General features: G+C 38.0%; 2 protein-coding genes across 4 annotated transcripts in view; both read left to right on the top strand.

Annotated features, from left to right (window-relative positions):
- Positions 1 to 286: 286 nt before the first annotated feature.
- LOC121633530 (interferon-induced protein 44-like) lies at positions 287 to 14150 on the top strand. The gene is made up of 9 exons (XM_041975647.1): positions 287 to 448; positions 1932 to 1987; positions 2198 to 2263; positions 2984 to 3038; positions 3205 to 3400; positions 8749 to 8889; positions 8977 to 9148; positions 10277 to 10377; positions 13471 to 14150. Exons 3-9 carry the CDS (start codon positions 2224 to 2226, stop codon positions 13648 to 13650), a joined length of 885 nt encoding a protein of 294 aa, XP_041831581.1. The 5' UTR covers positions 287 to 448; positions 1932 to 1987; positions 2198 to 2223; the 3' UTR covers positions 13651 to 14150.
- A 5423-nt stretch (positions 14151 to 19573) lies between these two features.
- arid1b (AT rich interactive domain 1B (SWI1-like)) overlaps positions 19574 to 24871 on the top strand; it is a 50529-nt gene continuing 45231 nt past the window's right edge. For 2 of the 3 annotated variants that reach the window (XM_041975404.1, XM_041975402.1), the window contains exon 1: positions 19577 to 20760. In XM_041975404.1, the coding sequence (XP_041831338.1) occupies positions 20065 to 20760 (696 nt within the window). In that variant the 5' untranslated portion in view covers positions 19577 to 20064. Of the gene's footprint in view, positions 20761 to 24871 lie in introns of all 3 variants that reach the window. The other variant, XM_041975401.1, reaches the window with a different exon arrangement.

The following is a 24871-nucleotide window of genomic DNA, read 5'->3' as shown; positions in this document are numbered from 1 at the left end:
TGGGTGAAGGTTTTTAGTCCCAAGGTGCAGCAATAAAAGTTATAAAAACAGCTTTGGTCCTGTTGCTGTCACTGAGCTCCATAAGAAGAAATAGTGATATTTGCACTTTTTAAATTTATTATATTTATTTATCATATTCTTTAGCTCTGTTTATCATTGGGACTCTGTTTCATCCTGGTTTTTATTTCCCACAGGTTTTCTATTGTGTTTTTATTTGTCACGGCCTGTCCTGCTAATCCTCCGTCAGCACTCCCCTGATCCTCCACACCTGTCCCTGATCCTCACACTCCAATCAAGCCAGCCTGTCACACCTGTCTCCCATTGACTCACCAGCCCTTATCTACACCAGCACCACAGTCACTGCTTGTTGGACCATAACCTACGCACATACTGGACTCATTCCTTCTCCTTTCCGGGTTCCCTGGTTCCCGTCCCTCCAGCAGTCTCTGTAAGACTATTTCCTTGCATTCTTGGTCCATTAATAAAGTCTGTTAATCTGTCATCTGTCTCCGTGGGGTCCATGCGTAACATTATTTACTTCATTTATCTTAATATATCTTTATACTTATCCTTGCTACTATATTGGTGGAGGGTGGAACACTGAACACTTTTTTGTTTTTCTTTTTTTGTTTTGACTTTTCACTTGATCAGGTACTTGTCTGTCAGGTTCAGTGTGTGTTTTGTTGGGGAACGTCAGATGCTATCATTGGTTCTGCAAAACAAATCTACCCACAGGTATTAAATTTGATTTCTAAATTTAAAAGCAAAGTCTCCATAGAGGTGTCTGCAGAATCTGAGAAAACATGTTTTATAAGCTGTTGACATATAACTGCTTTCATCTAACAATCATCCATATTAACACATTCATGTTTCTGGAGGGAATCACGTTGACTTTAGTAACCCCAGAAATGGTGTGGTTCTTGTGGATATAATTAAGAGAAAAGAGTGCTCAGTAAACTGTTAAAACCTCAGTTATGTGATAGTTAAGGTATTTTATTTACCATCATACTAGAAAAAAACCTGCAGTCACTTTACAGCTTATATAATTAAATCTCTGGTTTATACTGTGTGTGTAAAACAAGGCTGGAAACACAAAAGCTCAGTAAGAGAAATTATTATTACACAACACTTTAGAGATTTTATTCATGTAATAATAGAAGTTTTAGGGTGTGGAAATTTGATTCTGTTGGAGACTTTTTTTACACTAGTGCAGCAGACTAATGTAAAAAAAAAATCTTTTTTTAAAGACATTACTGAAGTTCTCTGGTATGTGTCTAAACATAGAAAGAAACTACCCTTTTTACCTGATGATACACCTGTTGGCCATAACATTATGACCACCTGTCTAACTCTAAGTAGGTGTAGTGTGTGATACTATCATGTCCATATGGAGCATAACCTGAGATTTCCATATGGAAATTTCTGGTTCAAGTCCCAGCTTGGGGCGTGTTATTCCCCCATTATCTCTGTTCCTTTCCTGTCAAGCTATTGTGAAATAAAGGCCAAACATTCTTTTAAAAAAGTGTCCTGAACAAATGGATAAAGTTTGATTGGCCAGTTGGAGCCTCAGGAGCAACAGAGACACATTTACCGGGACATAGAGTAGATATTAGAGGTTGAATAAAAATCATAAAAGAAAAAATACTTCAAAATATAATATCACAACCCTGCAACAAATCCAGATATTTAAAAAAGTAAAAATGTGGGAAAAAGCTGCAGTAATGTTTTGTATTTTTTTTTACTGTAAATGTTCTGTGGTTAAATAAGTTAGGGTGTTTTATGTCGAAGAACAGGCTCAAAACAAGTTCTGACAAGAGCAGTCTGTTGTCTAAAATGACTGAGTTGTTAATCATCAGCTACTTTAAAAGTGAAAGTAAGATTAGGACCAGGAGGAGATATTTAACGGTCTTCTCTTTGCATAACATTCTCAGTCATACTTGGAAAGGTGCCTTGTCTGCAGCTAAAGCTTCATTTCAGCACAACAAAGGTAGGATTCTTTTCCAGGTCTGTAATAAAACTTGTTTTTTATTGAGTACAGTAACTGTCCTCTTTTAAGCTTTAGTAATGAAAGCATATTACTTTTAGAAATGTGTATTTCACACTTTTAAACTCATGAATGTTTGAGTGTTGAATGTATTTAATATCAAAGCTTTAGTAATGTTTAGTTAAAAACAGGATTGTTTGTTTGAAATTACAGGTCAGGAAACATTTTACTCAGAAGTGATGTGGTCTCGAATAAAGAAGCTTTTTGCTGCTGAACCTGGTAAATTTTACACCATTTTAATTAATCACTGATACTTTAAACTGAAAGAGGATGTACTTTCTTTTTAATGACTATACCCGACTTTTTCATGACTACTTACCATAGATGCCAGATTGCAAATATATGATGCTGAAAATGTGGAAAATATGACTAGTTTACTAATTAAAACCAGTTTGGTGTGATTATCTTCAAAACTGTACAAACAGTAAAATGCCAGACATACTCCACCCCAACCCAGGGGAGATGAGAGGGTTTGTGTGTGTACTTGTGTATGTGTATATATATATATATATATATATATATATATATATATATATATAAGTATTGTTGGAGAAAAACTTTAAACAAACAAGTAATCGAGCAGGTACTTCTTTTCGAAAAGAAAAGAAACGAAACGAAATAAATGCGAAACAGGTACTTATAAATTCCCACAATTTTAGTTACTAGGAAACCTCAGGTAATCATATATTATCAAGACTATAAAAAAGACTTTTTTTCCTCTTTTTTTTCTTTCGTGTGTGTGTTTGTAGCATGTAATTATATAAGAGTTTAAATAAAGTTTCCTAATCTGATATAGCACCACTGGTGGTAAATGAAGAAGCAATTAATCCAGTGTAAAGAAGTGTGTAGTTTATACAGTGTACTGGATTTATAGATGTGTTGTGTGAGCATAATGATGGAACAAGTTTCTAAATCTCTGACATGTCATCAATTTGTCAGCTCCCAGCAAAAAACCAGAAGTTCTCAGTGAACCATGGAGGGAAATAAATTGGGGGTGAGTTTGTTTTATAAATTTATACAATAGCACAGAAAAAAAGAAGTTAATAACACCCTCTCATTATTTAAATGTCATTTATTTCCACATTACTACATAAATACTGGACATCAAAGACAACATCTAGTTTCATTTTAGTCTATGTTCTGTTTCCTTTTCTGAGCAGAAACAATGGGGATGATCTGGAGTTTGTAAAGAACTACGAACCTTCGACTGAAGGACAGGTGGTCAGGATTTTCCTTCATGGACCCCCTGGAGCTGGAAAGTCCAGCTTTATTAATTCTGTCCAAAGTGTCCTACATGGCAGAATTTACAGACAAGCCTTAGCAAATAACACCAATGATGGTTGTTTCACAAAAAAGGTAGGTTTATATGTATTTACCACACACATAGATGGGATTAATCTTTTATTTTAATGCTTTTAAAGCTTTGTTGAACATAGTTATTTTATTTTATTTATTGTTTTGTTTTTTTGTCCACTTTAAAGATGAACAGTAAAATCCAGCAGTTTAAAAAAATAAAAATATAGATATAAAAAAAAATCAGATGCCGCTGTTACTACCTGATAGCAGATGCTGCAGTAATGAATTTATAAAAGGTATAATTGTTTTTCCACAAAGTCTTTTATTGAAAGTGCCCATATTGCTCTATACGTATATTAATATTAATATTCTTTCATAATGAGGTTATATTTTAATTTGAGAAATTGAGCCAAAAGTTAGTTTTTTTCTCTTCTGTTTAATTATAAGCATTTATTGCATCTTAATATTTATTTCTTTACTTTAGACAGATTAATAATACGTTTATTTAAATAGCACATTTTAAACTAATTTTATAAAGTGCTTGAACAGCAGCAATAAGATCAAGTAAAACCACCTAAAAACTAGAAGCACACAGACAGTCCAGACCTCCACCAAGCCATAGGGTCACTCACCTGAGAAGAAGCCCAAAAGGTCCAACAGCCCACCCTGTACCCCTTATTTATTCATCTTCTGGATGACCTGATCCAGAATAACAACATGATCTGGGTCAAACAAGGTTGGACTTTAACATCTACCATGATGTCATCTTTTTTTTCCCCAAATGATTGTGATGAGTTTGAAGCTGTAATAACAAAATTATCCCCATCTCTCAGTAACAAAGAATCCTTTAAACCAATCCTGGATCCAGGCGGTGTTCCACACCACCCAGAAATCTAATCAGTTGTTTCTTATTCTACTTCAGAGATTTTCTGTAAATAAACCTTTTACATAAAAACTGTGCGGGCTGCATGGTGGTGTGGTGGTTAGCACCTCACAGCAAGAAGGTCGCTGGTTCGAATCTCGGCTGGGGGGAGGTTCGAACCTTGGGGGTGGTGGCCTTTCTGTGTGGAGTTTGCATGTTCTCCCCGTGTATGCGTGGGTTTTCTCCGGGTTCTCCGGCTTCCTCCCACCGTCCAAAGACATGCATGTTAGGTTAATTGGACACTCTAAATTCTCCCTAGGAGTGAATGTGTGTGCATGGTTGTTTGTCTCTATCTGTGTTGGCCCTGCGACAGACTGGTGACCTGTCCAGGGTGTACCCTGCCTCTCACCTGTTAAAATGCTGGGATAGGCTCCAGCTCACCCGCGACCCGAAATGGAATAAGCGGTCAAGATAATGGATGGATAATGGCATAAAAATAATTAAATATTAAATTAAAAATAAGCCTTCACACAAGCAAGTATATAACCTAATCAAATTAAAACTAAATAAATTGCACCAAATAATTCATAATCACTCATACACATAAAGCCTCTAATGCCCCCACCCACCAATCCCATTTTCCACAAACTCCAGTCCCTAATATTGATGCTCCTGTGAGGAAGTGATATCTTGGGGATCCGTCCACACCGAGAGCCACCAAACCAATGACCACAGAGGTCGTCACCACACGAACCACCCAGATCACGACCGTACACCACAACCATCAGACTGCAAAGTTTATTCAGGGTGGCTCTGTGTTTGTTTTAAACTTTTCTGTTTGTATAGGAGCCACTCTGTTCACTGCTCTTGTTAATGTCCTGTTAAAACCATCAACCATAAAACCATCGGGTGTGGATAAATTTAATCATTTCCTCACAGTTTTCTAAACTGTGTTCTGTTTTATGTGATCAGAAATTTCTAAATCTAAAATCTTAGAGACTAAATGACAAAAACCAAGTCCAATGTGTGACCTTTGTTATGTGTTGGCTGTGTAACATGCTGGCTAAAAACAATTAAGATTAAGAAATTCCTTCACAGTGAAGTCTGACAGATTTTCTGCATTAAAATGTCCAGTGATAAACGTTTAGAGAAGTCTGTAATAAAAGGAGGACAGTGTTTTGGTGGTCTGTATAAAATTCTACATAAAATGGGAGGACTTATAAAAAACAAAACAACAATATTCAAAAGACTCAAAGTCACCACATCTGATTTTTTTAAAGCAACTGATTTTAAAACAATTGCAGCAGTTTCTCCTCCTTTCCTCACATCTCTACCAGAATAAAAAATGTTTAATTGCGTGATGCCATCTAAAAGAACAGCAGGTGGATTCTGAGCCATGTTTCTGTTAAAACCAATAAATTCTGTTATCATGCTGAGTTGGGTAGGATCAAGCAGCAACCTCTGGGGGTAAAATGTTTAAATTACATGTTTAATACGTTTAAAGCCTGGTACAAAAATCCATTTTAGGATGATTAGGTCAAGTTTACCTTCATGACAACTGTGAAGGGGGTTGAATTTTTTCCTAACTCATCCGTTTGGATGTTAATTAATCTTGAAATTTGACATAATTAGGGGTGTGTACTTTTGACTGACAGGTATCCAATATCTGCGGAAAGAAGGGAGAGTGCATCACAAACGTGGTTTTTAGCCAGCTAGCAGCGTGCCTTAGCTTTAGCCCTCCTACCTCCGCAGGAATGGATGTTTAGGATGGTGTGTTGTGGTTTATGCCTGGTAGTCGTGCTCTGGTTGGTTTAAAGGAGTGAAGAGTCTGTTCAATCAAATGAAATGTAATAGTAACGGATCAAGCTGAAATAGAGAGAATTCATACCTTAATGATGCAAACAGATGTCAGCGGGAAATACAGCAGATCCGATCTATTTTGAGCCAGAACCATTCAGTTCCTTGAACACCAGCAAAAACATTTTAAAATGAATTCTTTGGTGCACAGGAAGCTGGTGTAAGGATCTGAGAACCGGAGTGATATATTCTCTTTTTCTGGTCTTTGTGAGCAACGTCTGGTTTAATTGCAGTTGGCTTAAGCCTGGTACACACATAACGATATTTGGGCTGTTTTTGTCCCGATTTTGCCTTTTCCCGACCTCGAAAGGCAAACGCCTGATCATCGTGAGATTTCCCTGTCCAATTATCATTTGGTCTGTGGTGTGTTATGAGCGATTTGTCCCGATAATCCGCTCTGAAACGGGTCGTAGCCGACAATTGAGAACATTGAACATGTTTAATATTTCAGCTATGGTTCTTCTTCTACGTTTCAACGTTTGTCCGGCTTGGAGGACTAGATTGTAGATGAGTTGCTGGACAGCATCGTCATGTGTGTGTTGTTCTGTGATTACATTTTCAGGGCACACCACACACAGTACGATCAAAACTGATTTTTTTTATCTTCACGTGTGAGGTCTCGACCAGATAAAAAAACCTCCCAAGATTAAAAAATCGTTATGTGTACCAGGCTTTAGTGATATTTTAGAGAGACCTTTAAAAACTCCATCACCGTAGTCAAGGCAACTGAAAACAGATGATGAAGAAGTTTTGCTGAGTCATCAGTCCCATATTCTAGATACTGTTTATGCTTCAACTGGTAAAAGGGAACCCTTAAATCTAGTAGAACCAAAACTAAACTTCTGCCACCGTCTGTGTTTAGATGGATGTCACTCAAGGAGCCACATTTTCATTTAAGTTTCCCCCCAACCTCTAGGGGGTGGGGTTTAGTTTTTTGTGTGTTCTGCCTGTGTACGGTAGCCTGAGGTTATTTAAGGTCAATCATTCTGTGACTCAGGTGTTGTTAATTCGAAGAAGCAAAACAGATTTTATACTGTGCTCAGTGAAAGGTTTGAGTTTTTGTTTGATAAGAATGTTTGTTAATGGAAACAAAAGGAAATGGACTGTCGTGGAAAATAATTGTCTTCTCCAGATCTTGCTGACCCTAAAGAACCTCATTTCACGAATCAGTCTATAAATAGCAAACATTAAGAATTCATCCCTTGATAAAATCAAGAGGAGTTGGGAACTTGGGAAGAAGAACTGGGAGATGTAACTCTAACATCACATGGGATGAAGCTCTGACATGAGTTAATAGCACATCTTGTGTTAAACTGAGTGTTATTCACTTTCAAGTTTCACATCGTATCCATCAAAGAAGGAGCAGACTTGCTACCCTAACATGGATGAAAGGTGTAGCAGGTGTCATAGTGCCCCAGAAACCCTCACACACAAGTTTTGGACATGCTGCTCCCGGTCCAAACACTGGTTTGCAGTTTTTAACCCCCTCAAATGCCTATTCAGCCATCTTTGGTACGACCCCGACTGACCAACAATGCAGCAGTAAACTTTGGGACATTTATGCATTTTTAATGTTGTTTACTCAGAGAAGGATTTTGTTCCATTGGAAATCTATCAAACCACCTGAAGAATCTCAATGGCTGAACTTTATGCTTCATTTCAACCTTGAAAAAAAACTAAACACACACTTAGGAGATCTAGAAACTGATTTGATTATCTTAGGCCACAGTTATATCTTTACTTCACCAAGTGAAATCCTTCCTGAATAACTGATATTTATGATATCCAGCCCACCATGAACACTGCACTTGCTTTGTTGATAATCTTAAGCCTCTAGTTTTTCTCTTTGTTTCTTGTTGTTCTCCTTTTTCCTCCATCTCCAGTGAAATGCAATGTATGGATGCTTGTGAATCACTGTAATTACTGTATGCAGTTTGGGTTTTGCAAGACTGCTGATGATGCACCATTCTGGGGGCGGGGGTGTATGGATGGGGTATTTCTTTAATAAGAACATTTATAAAAAGTTAATAAATAAAAATAAAACTGACAAGGGATCCAACCAGAAAAAACCTTTCTTATTCCACTGCAATCCCACACTAAAAACTGTTGGGCCAAATAATCCACTCGGTTTAGGTGAAGGAGGAGTAATTGTACTAGTTGTAAAATCTTTTAATTATGATAAACAATCAACATCTTAATAAGTCATAACAAGGTTGTTTATTAAAAACACAGTAAAACCTGCTGCACGGTGGTGTGGTGGTTAGCACCGCAGCCTCACAGCAAGAAGATCACTGGTTTGAGCTTCGACTGAAGATGTCGACTGGAACTGTGGCTTTTCTGTGTGAGTTTGCATGTTCTCACCACGTATGCGTGGCTTCTGTCTGGGTAATCCAGCTTCCTCCCACCGTCCAAAGACTGTTAGGTTAACTAGTCACTCTAAATTCTTCCTAGGAGTGAGTGTGAGTGATTGTCTCTCTGTGTTGGCCCTGAGATGGACTAACGACCTGTCCAGGTTTTATCAGCCTCTCACCTGCTAACTGCTGGGATAGTCTCCAGCTTCCCCGTGGCCCTGAATTGAACCAAGCGGTATAGAAAATGAATGGATGGATAAATGAATAATAACACCTCAGTTAAATGAAAATATAGTATAATCATAGTAAATCTGACTCTCTCCAAATGTGTTTTACAGCACACAACCTACAAAATCCAGAAGGATAATGAGACATATCCTTTTGTCTTCCATGACATCATGGGCCTGCACATATCAACAGGTGTCCTGGTGGAGGACATCAGACTGGCTTTAAAGGGACATGTGAAGGAAGGTTACCGGGTAATTTATGTTGATTTTTTTTTCTTACTAAAGAAATGTGCTAACTTGATTCTTTTATTGCAACTTTTATTTAAATTTGTTTTCCAGTTCAATCCTGAATCTTCCTTGTCAGAAGATGATCAATACTACAATAAATCACCAAAACTCAACGACACAGTGCACGTCCTGGTTTGTGTCATTCCAGCAGACACATTAGCTATCATGTATGACGAAGTCATAAAGAAGATCAAGAGTGTGAGAAAAGATGCCAGTATGCTGGGTGAGCTTAGATTTTCTTTCTTTTTACACTCCGGGTTTGGGTACAGTTGGAGTTGAAGTGTTAGTTGGCAGAAGACTCCAGACGCCAGATTCCATTATGCTTTCATTTTTATTGCAAGTGTAGAAAAAAACAAAATATTATTTACTTCTCATTAAGCTCCTAACATTAAGCTCTCTGTAACTTTCCAATCTTAAAAATCTATTATATATATATATATATATATATATATATATATATATATATATATATATATATATATATATATATATATATATATATATTAGTGTGTATGTGTGTGTGTGTGTATGCATGTATGTATGTATCATTTGAAATTTTACTTGGACCATTAGACAAAATTAAACCCCTTTTTCATGAATAACTTCATAAAATCATTGGACCCCTTTAGGACTGTTTCTCACCACATAACATCAATAATTTATAATAACAATGGAGATCAGAATGTAAGTGGTGCAGAGATCACAAACTGTATTAAAAATGACACATTAGGCATCAAAGGGTTAGTTGTTATTGAATAAGCTTTTAACATTTAAGACATTAAAAAAAGCCAAGAGAATAAAAGCTATGTTTTAAGCAAATTTGACCAAATATAGTCAGACAATGTAATATAATGTCAGACTTCATCTATCGGAAGAGAAGTTTTGTTTTCACACCAATTTATCCAACTTAGAATCCAGTGTATCAGAAAAATTTGTTTTGTAGTGAAAATACGAGCACTTTTGAATTTGAGAGCTTGAAACTATTAATAAATAATAGTTTTAATAGTTAATCTAGTCTAGTTATGCTTAAGTACTAACCCCTAATGTCAAGTACTAACCTTTAATGTATGTATATGCTACTGGATGCTTGAATTTCCCTCGGGATCAATAAAGTATCTATCTATCTATCTATCTATCTATCTATCTATCTATCTATCTATCTATCTATCTATCTATCTATCTATCTATCTATCTATCTATCCATCTATCCATCTATCCATCTATCCATCCATCCATCCATCCATCCATCCATCCATTTTAAAAAATTATTTGACAGCTCCATTTGAGTCTTGGCATCTACAGTATGTCATTATGGTTAAACATTCAATTTTTTTGTCTTTTATCTTGACAGACATGCCTCAAGTCGCCATTCTCACTAAAATTGATTTGATCTGTCCTGAAATGAAGGAAGATATAAAGAATGTCTACAAGGTCCTTGATCTGAAGGAAAAGGTATATTTAATTCATCATTTTTCAAATTTGCAAACGATCAGGTTAAAGTTCAAACTGGACTGAAAATTCATATGAGCACCATCTGATTGTTTCTTACTCTCTCACTGTAAAGCTAAAGTCAGTGTTACCAAGTGCGCTTATTATAAACAACTTTGTTCTTGTTTTTCTGTAAATTTGCTTGGAAATATCAGTCTTGGGTTTTTGGGCTTCTTTTCTTAAGGGTAGTTACTTATTTGGGTGTGTCCTGCTTCCTTTATTAAGCCCTCCTTATTCTTTATCAGCTGTCCACAATAAGACAATAAACCCTGGCTGCAGATCAGAAAACATGAACGCAACAGTCATTTTTTTCATGGGTCCACGGCCTCGTTTCCTTGGCTACTGTGTCCATCCTGTCCAAACACCTCTACCCACACACGTGCACACAATGTCACCAGACAGGTAACAGAGACCATACCTGAATAAATAAGAGTGTATACATGTTCAAAAATCTTGGAGGGTGGGGGTGACACAGGGGACACGCCCCCAAATCACTGCAAACACAAATAATTATTTTAATATTAATATAGTAATTTTTAATATAACACAACGCAAGCGGTGCAATTTATAAACATAAAACATGTTTTTATTTGTTGAGAGATTATGACCCCCCCATTCCTGGGCTACTGGCTGTTCACAAACCACAGCAATGTGTAGAAGCCAGTAAGTCATTCATCTCACCACAAACAAGGATGTAACGGGAAAAGGGACATTTCTCCTGCCTTGCCCAAAATAAGCTTATTTTTATTATATTTTGGTAAGTACAGTTAATCGGTTGTATACCAGGCTCACATTACGAATTTCTTTATTTATTTTTTTGGTCGATTGCTTTGGGCTTGTTTTCATTGAGCTGGGTGCTTGTTTTTCCTGCAAGATCTGGCAACACTGATTAAAATATTGGGCAGATCCTTTTTGACTTACAATGATAGAGAAGACAACTATGTGCTATCAAATAGGTATTTTCCATTTTTTAGATGTTAAATGAGCTATCGTTTCAGAGGCCTCCAAAAGTTACGTTTAAAGGGCAGCTGTCTATTTTCATTCCCACAATTTCAGACATTATCTTCAAATATGTTTGCCATAAATTGGATAATCTGGGGCACAAGAAAAACATGTGGCTTAAATTACAAAGAAAACATCTGTCACATCTAACTTCAACTTCTGGGAATATTTTAGATAATCTGGATTTAGAGGAGCAAATGAATTTGAATTTAAATAAACCCAATTAAGCACATGAAGAGCTTTTATTAAATCCTACAGCTGCCTTTTCCACTTATGCCTGATTATCTTTTTCTAAGTCATTTTTGCTTTAGATGTGTGTCCTCCATAAAATGATAATAGGATGTTGTAACTTTTTGATATCAATTAATCTTGAGTTGGTCTGAAGTCTAAAAATTCCTCCCATAGCTGTTTTAAAGGTGGTGATACTGCACAATGACGAACTTTAAAAAATCCAAATAAATGGGTTTTTGGTAATTGGGATTTAGAAATCAGTTCTGTATAGTTGCAGAAACCCCTCAGCAGTAAATAGGCATTATTCCGTTTATACCATGGTCACTTACGAAAGAAAGAAATATTAATCCATTATTATTATGTTAATATTGTTTTTAACCGTTAAAATCCTAAGTTATTCACAAGAAGCGGCTGAGTGGACTATTTCGTTGTGAGGCGTTGCCAAGGTAACCGGCACACAGAACCTGATCGGTCGGCAGCAGCTTTTGAAATCCAATATTTTATGATAATGGACACATCTAAGGGCATTATCCTGCTTATACCATGGTCACTTACAAAGAAAAAAAAATTATTGATGCATTAATGTTGCTTTTTTTTACCATTAAAATCTTGTTTTTCACAAGAAGTGGACTATTTAATATCTCTCGTTGTGACGCGTTGCCAAGGTAACCGGCTCCGACACAGAACCTGTAGCTGGGTCGGCCACAGTTATCTTACGTGACACAAAGAATCATTTCAGAGGGCGGGTGCAGCTCTTACAGTTTGTGTGTGGCCAGAGGATGATGCAAAATTTTGTTTCAAACAGTCAAAGTCCACAGATAGTTTACGTTTATTGTTTTTTTGTTTTTTTTTATACCCTGTCCTGTCCAGCATCCTAACATACAGAACGGCGGTCTGTGTGCCATATTTTGCCGGACAGATTTGCTCTACCAAGGCAGACATGTTATATAAATGGCTCCCCTTGATGCTTGGAATTTTTTAATTTTTTTATTTTTATTATAATCTTATTTTTTAGTCTTATATGTTGGTGCCGAACCTGACAAGGAGACAGAGGAAGAGCTAAAAAGAGAAAAGGACAGAAATGAAATGTGGAAATAAAAGTTGTCTAGGCTGCCTAAATCACATCAGTATTTACAAAAACAATATAAACTACCACAGTACTACATGATACATAAAGAAAATAGGATAATGATGAAATCAAACAGTCATCAAACGTACCTGTAGAAAAACATACCAACACACAAACACGTCATGTCCAAAGGATGATGCAACATTTTGTTTGAGTATTCACTCAGACCATGGTATAAATAAGAACTAAAAGCACTGAAGTCCTTTGTTATACCACGGCATGAATTCAGCATCTGAGCCAGCAGAGGGAAGTAAAAGGTTCTTCGATAAAGGAAGCGGAAATAAAATTATAGTAGAAACTGAATTGGTTTAAAATCTGAAGGCTCAACCAAAAATATTTTCTCTATGGCCTTACCTAAATTCTAACAACAGAAACCACAGAAGGTTTTGGTCCTTACGAGTTACTGTTTTAAAAATAAGTAATCTGTTATTACTGGCATTTTAATGTATCTGTTTGTGTGTTTATTACTAAAGAACAAAGAATGAAGAGACAGTATAAAGATTATGGCAGCAATTTAAGCCATGCTGCTATGGTTTTCTTAGGAAAAGAAATACATATAATATCAGTAAATATCAGTGTTCAATAGTATCTGTAAACTGTGTTCATCTCATTATAGTGAGAACACATTTTTAATTATCAGAGTTCATAGTTGAAGGCTGTGAAAACATGTTGAGATCTTTATTTTTCTTCTCTAGATGGAGAAGTTCAGTGCTGCTGTGGGTATTCCAATGAACTGCATCTTCCCTGTGAAGAACTATCATGAAGAAATTGATATGAATGAAGACATGGACTCTCTGATCCTCAGTGCCATGAAAAACATCCTTGACTGTGGCAACGACTTCTATAAGACCCACTTTCAGTCTGAATCTTCCTAAAGTTGATTTGTATACACAGCAACAGTGTTCATGATATCAGATTCATCATCTGTGATTTTTAACCAGATTTTAAAAACAGTTTTGTACACGAGGTTAGCATTTTAATCCTCCCAATCTTCTCAAACAAGACTTTCCTCTCATTCACGATATTAGAGACAAGAAAAATGTGAGTTTTTCATGCGGGATAATACATGGTTTCCTCTGTAGAATAAACTGTGCTGTAGACATGTATGTATTTAGACATTTATAACTCTTTTTTATATAAGCTGATGGGGTTTTATTATTTGTGTCACCTTCTTAAAATATACAAAACATTTTTGCTTGAAAATGAAAAACCTTTGCTTTTTATTCTCTGACTCTGTACACATTATCATGTATTCTTAGTCAATAAATGAAAGAAGTTTTGTCCAAATAAATCTCCTTTTGAACCTAAAGCTCAATGGGAATATTTTTAACATATTCAGCATTTCTCATTTTAAAAGTGTAAATATGTGCAAACAGGCTTTAAGACTCACTACAGAACATTTGCAGACTGTTGACGGGCCCTCTGTCTATCATCCTACCTGCACTGTGAGGTCTCTCCAGCCAGTAAAAGACTTATTGTGACTCTTGTCTTATCTTTGGTTTTGTTTTTTTATTTCTCCCTTACTTTTCCTCTCTTCCTTCAATATTGTCTTCTTTGCTGGATCAGCCACGGTGCACAGTTAAAAGGCCGGTGTGTTTATATCCACTGATTAGCGTGTGACGCGGCGCATTAAGTAAAACTCTGCCCAGAAGAAAAAGTTGTGAAGTTTGGTTTCTCAGCTTTGGGACGTTGCTGGGCAGCGATGGCTCCAGAAATTCACATGATAGATGTCACCGTGCCAACAAACGAGTCCGGAGCTCAGGTTTAAGGTCACAAAGTTACGTAATGTGTCTTTAAAATCATTTTCTTTCTTATAAACATTAATTCTACATCTTACTTCATAACAGTCAAAACCACTTTTTAAATGATTTTCTTCATAAACCATCGAGGCCATTTCAGTCCAGATTTTTATCATTTGTGGTTCCAAAACTGTGAAATGAGCTGCCTAATACAATCAGAGCAGACGTGTCCATCTCTGCTTTTATGAACCTCTGAAGACTGTTTTCAGAGAACACCTCCTACCTGTTCTCTGTCATTCAGATATACGGTGCTACTCAAAAGTCTGAACACCTACTCATTGAGATACATAAAGGATGTTGTTTGGTGTCAGATTGTTTCAGCACCTCCTGCAGTAATATTAGACATCTTCAGCAAACAGAGCAGAAAACATAATAAAATGCTTTGTCCTCAGAGAAGGATGATGTAACACTTGCACATCTGACATGCACATCAGGGACCTGCAGAATCAAACATTTTCCTATGTGACACATAGGAATTGGTGGAACACAACAAAGGTAGGATTCTTTTACTAAGACGAAGGTCAGGTTTGTGGTACTTTGTCTTTGCTTGTAAAACTGCTCGTCAGTCGGGAGTGAAGAGGCAATGAGACGATGTTACAACTAGTAAAGTTAGTACAAAGTTTATTTCTGGAAATTATTACAGTAGTTTTATTTTTAGCTTTAAAGTCATGAATGTTGAAGGTATCAGTCACTGATTTTTTTATATGTAGGCTGACACCTAGAAAAGTTTGTTTTTTAAAGAGTTGATCCAGGAAACTTTTTACTCTCCATTTATGGGACTATTTTCTTCTAAATTTGAACTTCCACAAGTGAATAAAATATCATGTGTTGTCGTTCATCTAAGGTTCTAGTTTTAAAAGCTAGTGAAGACCAGATGTTTCTGTTTTTGTTTGTTTCTTACAATCCTAGAATAGGAACTGGGTTCACTTTCTTTTTAACGTGACATTACAGCAGAGTGCAGAAGAAGCATTAAAACAAATTTAAAATATAGAAAAACAAAAAGCTAAAGTTAAATGAGATAAAATGCAACAACTTAAAGTTACAGTGTAATTTACAATTAAAAACAGAGAAAGGAAAAAGAAAACATTAGATAAAACAGTATTAAAACACAGTCAAATGTAAAACTTCAAGTTTAAAAGAACCAGATGTAGATATGGACTAAATAAAAACTAGTTCCATACAGCAGAGAACAGGTGGGTCTTTAACCTTGATCTAAATAAACTGAGTGTTTCAGCTGATCTGAGGCTTTCTGGGAGTTTGTTCCAGACATGTGGAGCATAGAAGCTGAATACAGCTTCTCCATGTCTGGTTCTGACTCTGGGAACTGATGAGAAACTGGAACCAGATGACCTGAGGGTTCTGGTAGGTTCATACTGGGTCAAGAGGTCTATGATGTAATTTGGTCCTAAACCATTCAGAGCTTTCTAGACCAGCAGCAGAACTTTAAAGTCTATCCTCTGACAAACAGGCAGCCAGTGTAAAGACCTCAGAGCTGGACTGATGTGGTCCACTTTCTTGGCCTTAGTGAGGACTGGAGCAGCAGAGTTCTGGATAAGCTGCAGGTGTCTAATTATTTTTTTTCGATAGAACCTGTAAAAACACTGTTAAAATAATCAAGAAGACTAAAAATGAAAGCATGGACTAGTTTTTCCAGGTCCTGCTGAGACATCAGATCTTTCACCCTTGATATGTTCTTAAGGTGATAGTAGGCTGATGGAATGCTACTCTTTACCACCCCCACAGCCTTGTAGTATGTACTACAGCGGTGTCTTGGGGACCATGAAGCCTTTCTACTAGTTTTCGCGACCGTTTTCACGCCTGAACCGGCTTCGGTGCCATATGGACAAAACCTTAGTGAGGGCTCGAGCAGCAGAATCTGAATAAGCTGCAGGTGTCTAATTGATTTTTTAGGTAGAACCTGTAAAAACACTGTTACAATAATCAAGCCAATTAAAGATGAAAGCATGGGGTAGGTGTCTCAGCAAGACCAGGCCAACAACAGTTCTTTTACCTTTGATATATTCTTAAGGTGATAGTAGGCTGACTATCAGTGACCAGGTTGCCAGACACCACAGAAAAAAAAAAATAGCTTTACATTCATGTGGACAACACATTCACATTTGAAATGCTCCTAACATGACATGAAATGATTTGAAGGACAGAAGAAACCTGTGTCATAGCCTGAACAGAGTTATGTCCAGTAGAATCAAAGAGAAACAAAACTCACTTCTTACTGAAACACAGCACAGGTGATGACACAAAGCATTTTAAACGACTTCAGTCCAACATGTCCTGTATCTCCCTCCCACCAATCCTGTGGCCTTGTTAATCATATGTCAACATGCCATGTCTCGCCAGCTCAAGGTTTCACTACAGGGCACTGTCTTAACACACAAAAATAAATAAATAAATAAAAAAGAAATTAGGTGCATGTTTTTAGATTACAGTTCTGGTAGAGAGAGTAGTTTAGACATCTCAAGTACTATCACCATCACAATGTACAAAGCCATCACATATTGTATGTTCTCTAAAAATCCTGAACTCCCACTCTCATCCCTTTGTAAAATTAATAGCTTTATAAAGCTGAGTTTTGAATCAGTAAAAATAAAATTTTTCCATCCTTCTGTACTCGTTAGATTAATTCGTCCACAACTTGTTTTTTTCTTTGAGGCCCCCCACTTATTTTTATTTATTCATTCTGGACAGCTTCTCTTTTCAATCCACTCATTTTTGTATTTGATCAATAAGAAACTGAATCATCTTAAAAGCATTCACGTCTAAAGCTGGAAATGTGTAGAAACGCAGAGAATTTGGTAGCAGTGAAGCTGAGCACCAGCAGAGGGCAGCATGCTGTACCTTTCTGTTTTTAGTCTGTTTTGCAGCTGGTGGTTAATCTTTACATGAATTCATCAACACGCAAAACTTATTTTTCAAAGGGATGTAAATAAATGCGGTGAACAAATATGAAATAACAATAAAAACAGTTGCAGAAAAGAAATGTAAAGTATATAGATAATCACAATTTAGAGCTGTTAGTCATTTTGAATTTTGCTGCTGTTTTCTATAAAAACCAGCTAAAATGTTTTATACAAAAGAGGACAACCTGAAAAAACTATTTAAAAAAAACATCGCTGACTTTTTATCACTGAATAATGTAAATAATGTAAATTAGCAACACTGATGGAAGGAAATTTCAAACTGTATTCAGAAGGAGAGCAGCAGATGTCTGAGTCACTCTTCAGCTGAACTGCTTCAGCTTTCTTCTTCAGGATTTCAAAAACCAGGATGTCAGTGTGAGAAAAAAGAGCAGCTGCAAAATTTATCTTTAATACAATTTATTTTAGCTCAGGACAGACAAGCACTTCAGGTACCTGCTTTATTTGCAGACTGATTTTTAAACTCATTGACAGATGCCAGCATGCATCACCCCAGGAGCTTTTGAGGGTTCCTAACTAACCAGAATTGTATGAAACAAATTTGTCAAACTGGACTCTAAAATCAATCTGCTCTGTAAAATCTGAAGGTGCAAACTACAGCAATGAATTATTCGACTGAATTATTCAGATAATATTATTTTTTAATTCTTAAAAATAAGCTGATGAGTTTATTGTCATTGCACAAGGAGCTAAACTAAATTTATATGCTACTCTCCAAAGAACAAAAATACTAGAAAATAGTGCAGAGCTCAGAACACAGTTTATAGAAAATGCATGTTTTTATTAAGACTTGATCAAAACAGTTTTTATTCTTTTTAAAGGAAAAAGCCAACAAAGGAGAAAATTAAGCTCCTATACTTCATGTTTATTTCAGACAACATGAATTAAACAAATTAGTGAATGTGTGTTGACACTTCATGGTCATGTGAGGATCCGGCATCTCTTTGGTTTCACCACTGAGGGAAGAAATCCATCTTTAATAAACTAAATGTTCTGAAGGAAAATAATATATCACATGAAGACACTTTAGATACAGCTCAGTTTAATTCAGTTCATTATAACTCTGCTCATATAAAGCCGATTCAGAAAAATGTCTTTAAAAATGCAACAGATCACACTCATATCTCAATCTGTCCTTAACTGCCTGAGGAGACACCGGAGAAGAAACACTAAGAAAACCTCCATCAGAACCAGAACCAGGAAGGACGTCAGTCTACCTGGACCAGTTGAAGAGGACAGGAAAGACAGGTCAAGGAGCACCACAACTCTAAGACAGGGCTGCTCATTAATGGCAAACAACGTTAGATATTTAAGTTGAGAGAGCACTCAGTGGGACATCCTCCAGCAGCCTCGGCTTATAGCAGCGGAACTAAATGGATGGCTAAAGGTCACCAAGCTGATCCAAACTACAAGACCATCAAAAAGGAAAACATGAAGCTTAATCTTAAAGCCAGACAGGGTCTCTCCTTCCTGAAGCAAAACTGGGAGTGAGTTCCAAAGAGAGAGGCCTGATAACTGAAGGTTCTGCCTCCCATGTTACTTTAGGAACAGTGAGTTAACCTGCAGCCTGAGAGTGAAATGATCTGCTTGGAAAATCAGCAACTATGAGATCTATAAGGCCCAATGAAGTTGAAATTCTATACAACTAAATTCTATCCTGAATTTAAAAGGAAGCCAATTATAAGAAAATAAATTAGGAGAAATACGATTTAATTCTCATCAGAGTCCCTTGCTGCAACATTTCGGATCAGCTGGAGGCTTTTCGTGGCATATAGGTAGCCTGATAAATGTTTACAGTTGTCCAGTCCTTATGGACCTAGTTGTTCTGTTTTACAGGTTCAAACACGTGATTGGTGCTGAAGCAGAAACACGTTTCTTCTGGTGAACCAGTGGTGATTCATGGAGAGGGGGTTACCTTTAACACATTCAGTGAACCATAAATTTGACTTTTTACACTAAATGTACATTATTCCACCCTGAATGCCCTCTGAGTCATCAGGGTGACCGGGTACAACTACCGGGGTCACTTGCACCTAAGAACCTCCACAAATGGCACCATTGGGTCAGAAGAAGACGGTGGTGTTACCAGAAGAACTGGACACCATCTGCTGTGGTCCGCAGCGTGAATGATGAACACTGGAGAGATTCAGGGTGCGCTCTGGGGCGCAGGAACCCCATCGCCGGACAAAGTGAAGTAAGGTCAGGCTCAGAGAAGACCGAGATGGATACGGATGTGCTCAAAAGTAGAAAAATCGGAATCAGCAGCAGAGCTCCTGCTGGTATCGGACCTCCTCCTTCATCATCATCGTCATCATCATCCCACCATACACCTCCACTGTTCAGCCAGTTTATCCAGCAGTATCACCAGCAGCGGTAAACGAACAACAATATTATAAACAACAACATCCAGCAGGATCAGAGAGAGCCACGGGGACAGAGTAGCGGCAACAGACAGCACAATGGAGACAGAAAAAACCTTCTGCTGGAGGGGAGCAGCCGAGCAGAGGAGCTTCATCAGCAACACCAGCTGAACTACAGAGAGGAGGAGGAGCGGATGGATGCCAGCCTAGGATCAACCACCAACAGCACCAACAACAACCCTCCTCCGACTGGGACCAGCTCCGAGTTTAATCATTATTATGGGAATGGAAGAGGAGGGCCTTGCTTTGATCAACATGGCGGACAACAAAGCCCAGGGACTGGGGTAACAGCGGCGCACACGGTACACAACACCATGGATCAAGTCCACAACTCACACGAAGGCTTCAACAACAACAACAGCCCATACAACCACTACCCGATCTACCGGCCCGGCTACGGGAATAGTGGATATGGAAGCATGATGAGCCCTTCACGGCAGGGGAACAACCTGATGGGCCCGGGAAGCGGCAGCTCGGCCACTGCTAACCCAAGCAAAGCGGCTATGACTGCCTCTAGTTCCACTGCTGGAAGCGGAGGAGGCGCCGGAGAATTTCAGCGATTCACCGGACATGGTCAGCAGCAGCATCCGTCCGGGGCTACACCAACTTTGAACCAGTTATTAACGTCTCCGAGCCCGATGATACGCGGTTATGGAGGCGGATATCCAGATTACAGTAATCCCCCAGCACAGCAGCAGCAGCCGGGCGTGGGGCTTGCTAAAGACACGGGCTCTCAGTATGGTTCGGCTGCTCATGGCTGGGGAGGGCAATTAAGAAATCACCCGACGATGAGTCCGGGGAACAACGGGCAGAGCAGCGGTAGATCTCAGGTAATGGACACTATCAATTTAGATTGCTGCTGACACGTACATTTTGGCACGGCTAAACTGTTAGCTTACTTTATATCACACTTAGCCGTTTTGCTAACGTCAGTTAGCGGGTGAGCGATATTTTTATTGCATCGCTGGTAGATCACATTTAGATCACACGACAAACATATTTAGGTATTTTTGATTATTAATCAAATGAAGATTCGTCTGCAGTTTACTATATGCATAAGGAACCACAAATAATGTTCACTGTAGTTGGAATCATTCAGTTAAGTCTGTTTTCGATTCGGTGTCCAAGGTGACTCCATTTTTAGCTTGCTAGGCTATGTTAAGCTAACATTAGCCTTTTAGCCGCACAGGCCTGAATAGGCTTAAAATATATTAGCAACCAGTTCGCAGTCATGTGCGTAAATTTATAATATTCAGTGTTTTTGGGAAACTGTTTTGCAGTGACAGTAGTCGACGTTCAGTTGACAGTCCCTTTCACGTCCCACTCCAGCTAAGCCCTTCTCTTATGCTAATTAGCTTATTTTCTGAAGTGATTAATGGCGTCACCCGCCGTTGGATTGTTTTCCACCGCGTTTTTCATCACTTCTACCGGTAGATAGCTGAGCGTGAAGAAAAGAAGATGAAGGTTTTATTTATTGGAGGTTTTCTTTGACCTGCTGTAGCTGCCTTTAGATTGTTATTTAGTCACAACTTTTTGGGGGGCAGAGAGCCCATTGTGTCCTCATCTAGTCACGAGAGCACTGACCTTCACACATGCAGATTAGCCATGTGCCCGTCACATCATAACATTGGAGCTAAATATACAACGTGCTCCTGCAGCTGCCCCCGCAGCAGCAGCAGCAGCTAGACGAAGGCCTCCACTCCGGTCATCTCACCTCCATGTCAGGGACAACTCAACAAGACATCAAGGAAGGTTTTCAGGATTCAGAGTTTCATGCCCAAGTCAGCAACTAATAACTATAGTTGGTATTGATTATTCCAGGTTAATTTGAAATCCTGGTGTGGAAGGTAACATTAGGGAATGGAAAACCGTGATTACAAGCAGCTGAAAATTGATGCATTGTCATGACTGCAAATCTTTAAGCATCCTGTTTACTCAAAGATAAAAAGAAGCAGTATTTTCTCACATTACACCCATGAAATCTGATCATACTTATCCATGAAGGTTTTGATGAGTTTCTGAAATCCAATATGATTAATCTAGTCTATTCTCAGTCTAGCAGGTTAAGGATATATTAATTTTTTAGGCTGTAAGAAATTCAAATTAATTAATAATGATCGTCAAATCACATTTTTAAGTTTAACAACTATAATATTTCTCAGAATTCAGTGAAATCAGTCGTCTTTCTTAGTAAACTATCTGCTAATATGAACCAGATATTTTTAAAAGGACTTTTAAAATATTTTATATATTTTTGGTCACAGAGCTCCTCTTCTTTTTATTGTGTCCTTCATACTATACTGAATGGTTGTATGTTGTATGTTGTGCTGCTCAAACTAATTGCCCCTGGTGGGACTAATAAAGTTATCTAGATCTAAGAAATGAACCCTGCAGTCTGCAGGAACAACAGGAGAAAAGATGTGAAGTTTAAGTAAAGGTTATCATTAGTTCACATTAGGATCAAAATAAGGATTATAGTAATGACAGTGCTTGTTGAATGAATTTCGGTTTTGTTTTTACATATTTTCTGCTGTACATGATTCTGTTTGGGTCTTGTCTGAATGAGCCAGCGCTGCGTTTCTGGAACAGTTTGTAACATTTGTAGGAGCATTTATATCTTCAGTTGTGTAAATGTGCTAGTCCAGCTGAAATCCTAAAAAAAAGAACCTCCAAAACTGGACTAATCTGCCCAGATAAAGCATTTGGATATCAGATAACTGATGCATATAAACATTCAGCTAGATTGTGGGACTTTGGGTTACACATGCTCCTAACTTTCATATTCTTCTATCTTCAAATAGATGAGGACTTTCTTCTATTCTTGTAAAAACATTAAAGTGTAGTATTATTTCAGCCGAATTTTCAACAAAACTTCTCTCACTACCGTATGTTTGACTCTTTCATCAGAAACTGTGAGTGCAAGTAAATACTTTAGTGGAAGAAACAGATGAGGATCTTCTTTTGTGTTTTGTATCATTGAAAACAGATTTTTCAGATCAGAACCAACATTAATAATTCTGAACACTGTATTCTGTTAGTGCAAACAGAGACGAAAGCCTGGCACTGCCAGGAAGAGTTTACCTCAACAGGTAAATATCAGTCGGTGTTAGTTTACATGGCTTGTGTTTCTTTGGACAGTTGGTAGCAAGGCATGAAATTCATTGCGAGAATCACGCGTAATATAATCGATTCCCGCAAACCAACTCTTATAATGTGGGAAATTTTTGCATACAGTTAGTGATGTGTTATAATGTGCCAGTAAGCTTTGCATCAGAGCCATAAATGAAGAGGAAGGCTTCTGCTGCATACTTTGAGCTCTCTCTTCTCTCCCCCTTATCTCTGAGCTCCCTCTGCTGTCGCAGTGTCTCTCCCGCTGGTAAACCAAACATTGCCATTGGATTTCCCGCAGGCAAGACGATCCATTCACGGACTGCTGGTTAAAATGTACACCTAACCTTACATTATCTGACGGGAAAAACACCAGAAGAAAAGATCAGTGCTAATACCAGTGCTGGTGTCAGTGATGTCGGTAATGACCCAAATCCTCTGGTTCTTCAGGTAGCGGCGGTGCTGGTTACGTTACCAAGCAAACCAAAGAAAGCTTTTAGGCTAAATGGTGCAGAATATATTGGCAGCTCTAATATAACAGTGGTGACATAGACCGCACAATTTAATGTACATTGTTCTGCTTTTTAACATCAACGCTGCGTCGCCAATCAATGTCGTTTCTGCACAGTAGCTGTAAAGAAAACAGGCTGATATGGAGATGCTTTGTGGTATGAAGAGGAAGTTAACAGGTTTCTTAAAACCTTAAAGTTTTGTAGCACAAAACAACAGAGCCCTATTGATGAGACTGGAAAAAAAAGATGTTATTACGTGGTCTCACATTAAGTCATGACCACAGAAGAACATGTGGAACGAGATTATTAACTTGTGGCCACATCTTAGTTAAGTACATATTTAAGGGGAATTATCATTTCATTTGATTGTACTTTATTGTAGACACCCTACCAGCCTGCTAGAATCTAGATCCATCTTTCAGCCCCAGTCTCATGAGTTGTTTTGAACTAAGTCAGATTCCTAAAACATGTCATGTCTACTGGTTGGTTAGTTGGTTAGTAACACCATTGAGAACATTGTAATTCTACCTGTTGCTCTGTTCCACGGAGTTTTAGGTTTTTAGCTGCTAACTTGAAGAACTGTCATGGTTCCTACCTTGCCTTGTAGCAAGGAGGTCCCTGATTTGCACCTTGATTATGTGTTGTTGGCCCTGCAATGGGCTGCCGACCTGTCCTGGGTGGACCCTGCCTATTGTTTGATATCAGCTGGGATAGACTCCTGCCCCCCCTCAACCCTGTACTAGAGTAAGTGACGATCGACAGTGGATAGGTGGATTAGGAACTGTCGCTTCTATGAAGAACACTTCACATGTTTCCTTCTGTATCTGCTGCTGTGGCTGCTGTAAACTGACAAAACTTAACTCTGGAAACCTGAACAATCACTGAAGGACACATTTTCAGATCTGGAATCTAAAACAAAATGACAGGGTTGTTTTCTTGGAGTTTTGGAGTTGGCAGCGACATCAGACATTAAATATTTTCTGGCAAACAGAAAAAATAGATCCCAAGAGCCTCCTGACCGATCTGAGATCAGACTGTCAGATCTTTGATGGCTGAGCTCTCCTTCCTTCTGGTTACATTCAGATTATTGATCAGGCCTCTTCTTGCTTCATCTTCTGTCTCAAAGCAGCTGCATTGACTTGGCAGAGCTCCAGACCTGCTGCACTTATCGGTTTGTTTACTTTTATCAGCAGACTGATGGCAACACGTCATCCAGAGAGAAGATTAAAGAATGGATTAAAACTTGCACCCTTTACTGAGTGTAAAACCCATCAGCAAATTCTATTTTTAGCTGCAATGAAACATCTGTTCTCACTTCTCT

The sequence above is a fragment of the Melanotaenia boesemani genome, chromosome 22, assembly GCF_017639745.1.
Source record: "Melanotaenia boesemani isolate fMelBoe1 chromosome 22, fMelBoe1.pri, whole genome shotgun sequence".
Lineage (NCBI taxonomy): Eukaryota > Metazoa > Chordata > Actinopteri > Atheriniformes > Melanotaeniidae > Melanotaenia > Melanotaenia boesemani.
Note: the sequence above shows the minus strand (reverse complement) of the source record. Positions and strands in the feature narration are given on the sequence as shown.

Coding starts and splice junctions, on each gene's coding strand:
- LOC121633530 (XM_041975647.1), top strand. CDS start 2,224: ATGTGGTCTCGAATAAAGAAGCTTTTTGCTGCTGAACCTG. Junction 3,039..3,204: donor TGGAGGGAAATAAATTGGGG/GTGAGTTTGTTT, acceptor TTTTCTGAGCAG/AAACAATGGGGATGATCTGG. Junction 8,890..8,976: donor ATGTGAAGGAAGGTTACCGG/GTAATTTATGTT, acceptor TTTGTTTTCCAG/TTCAATCCTGAATCTTCCTT.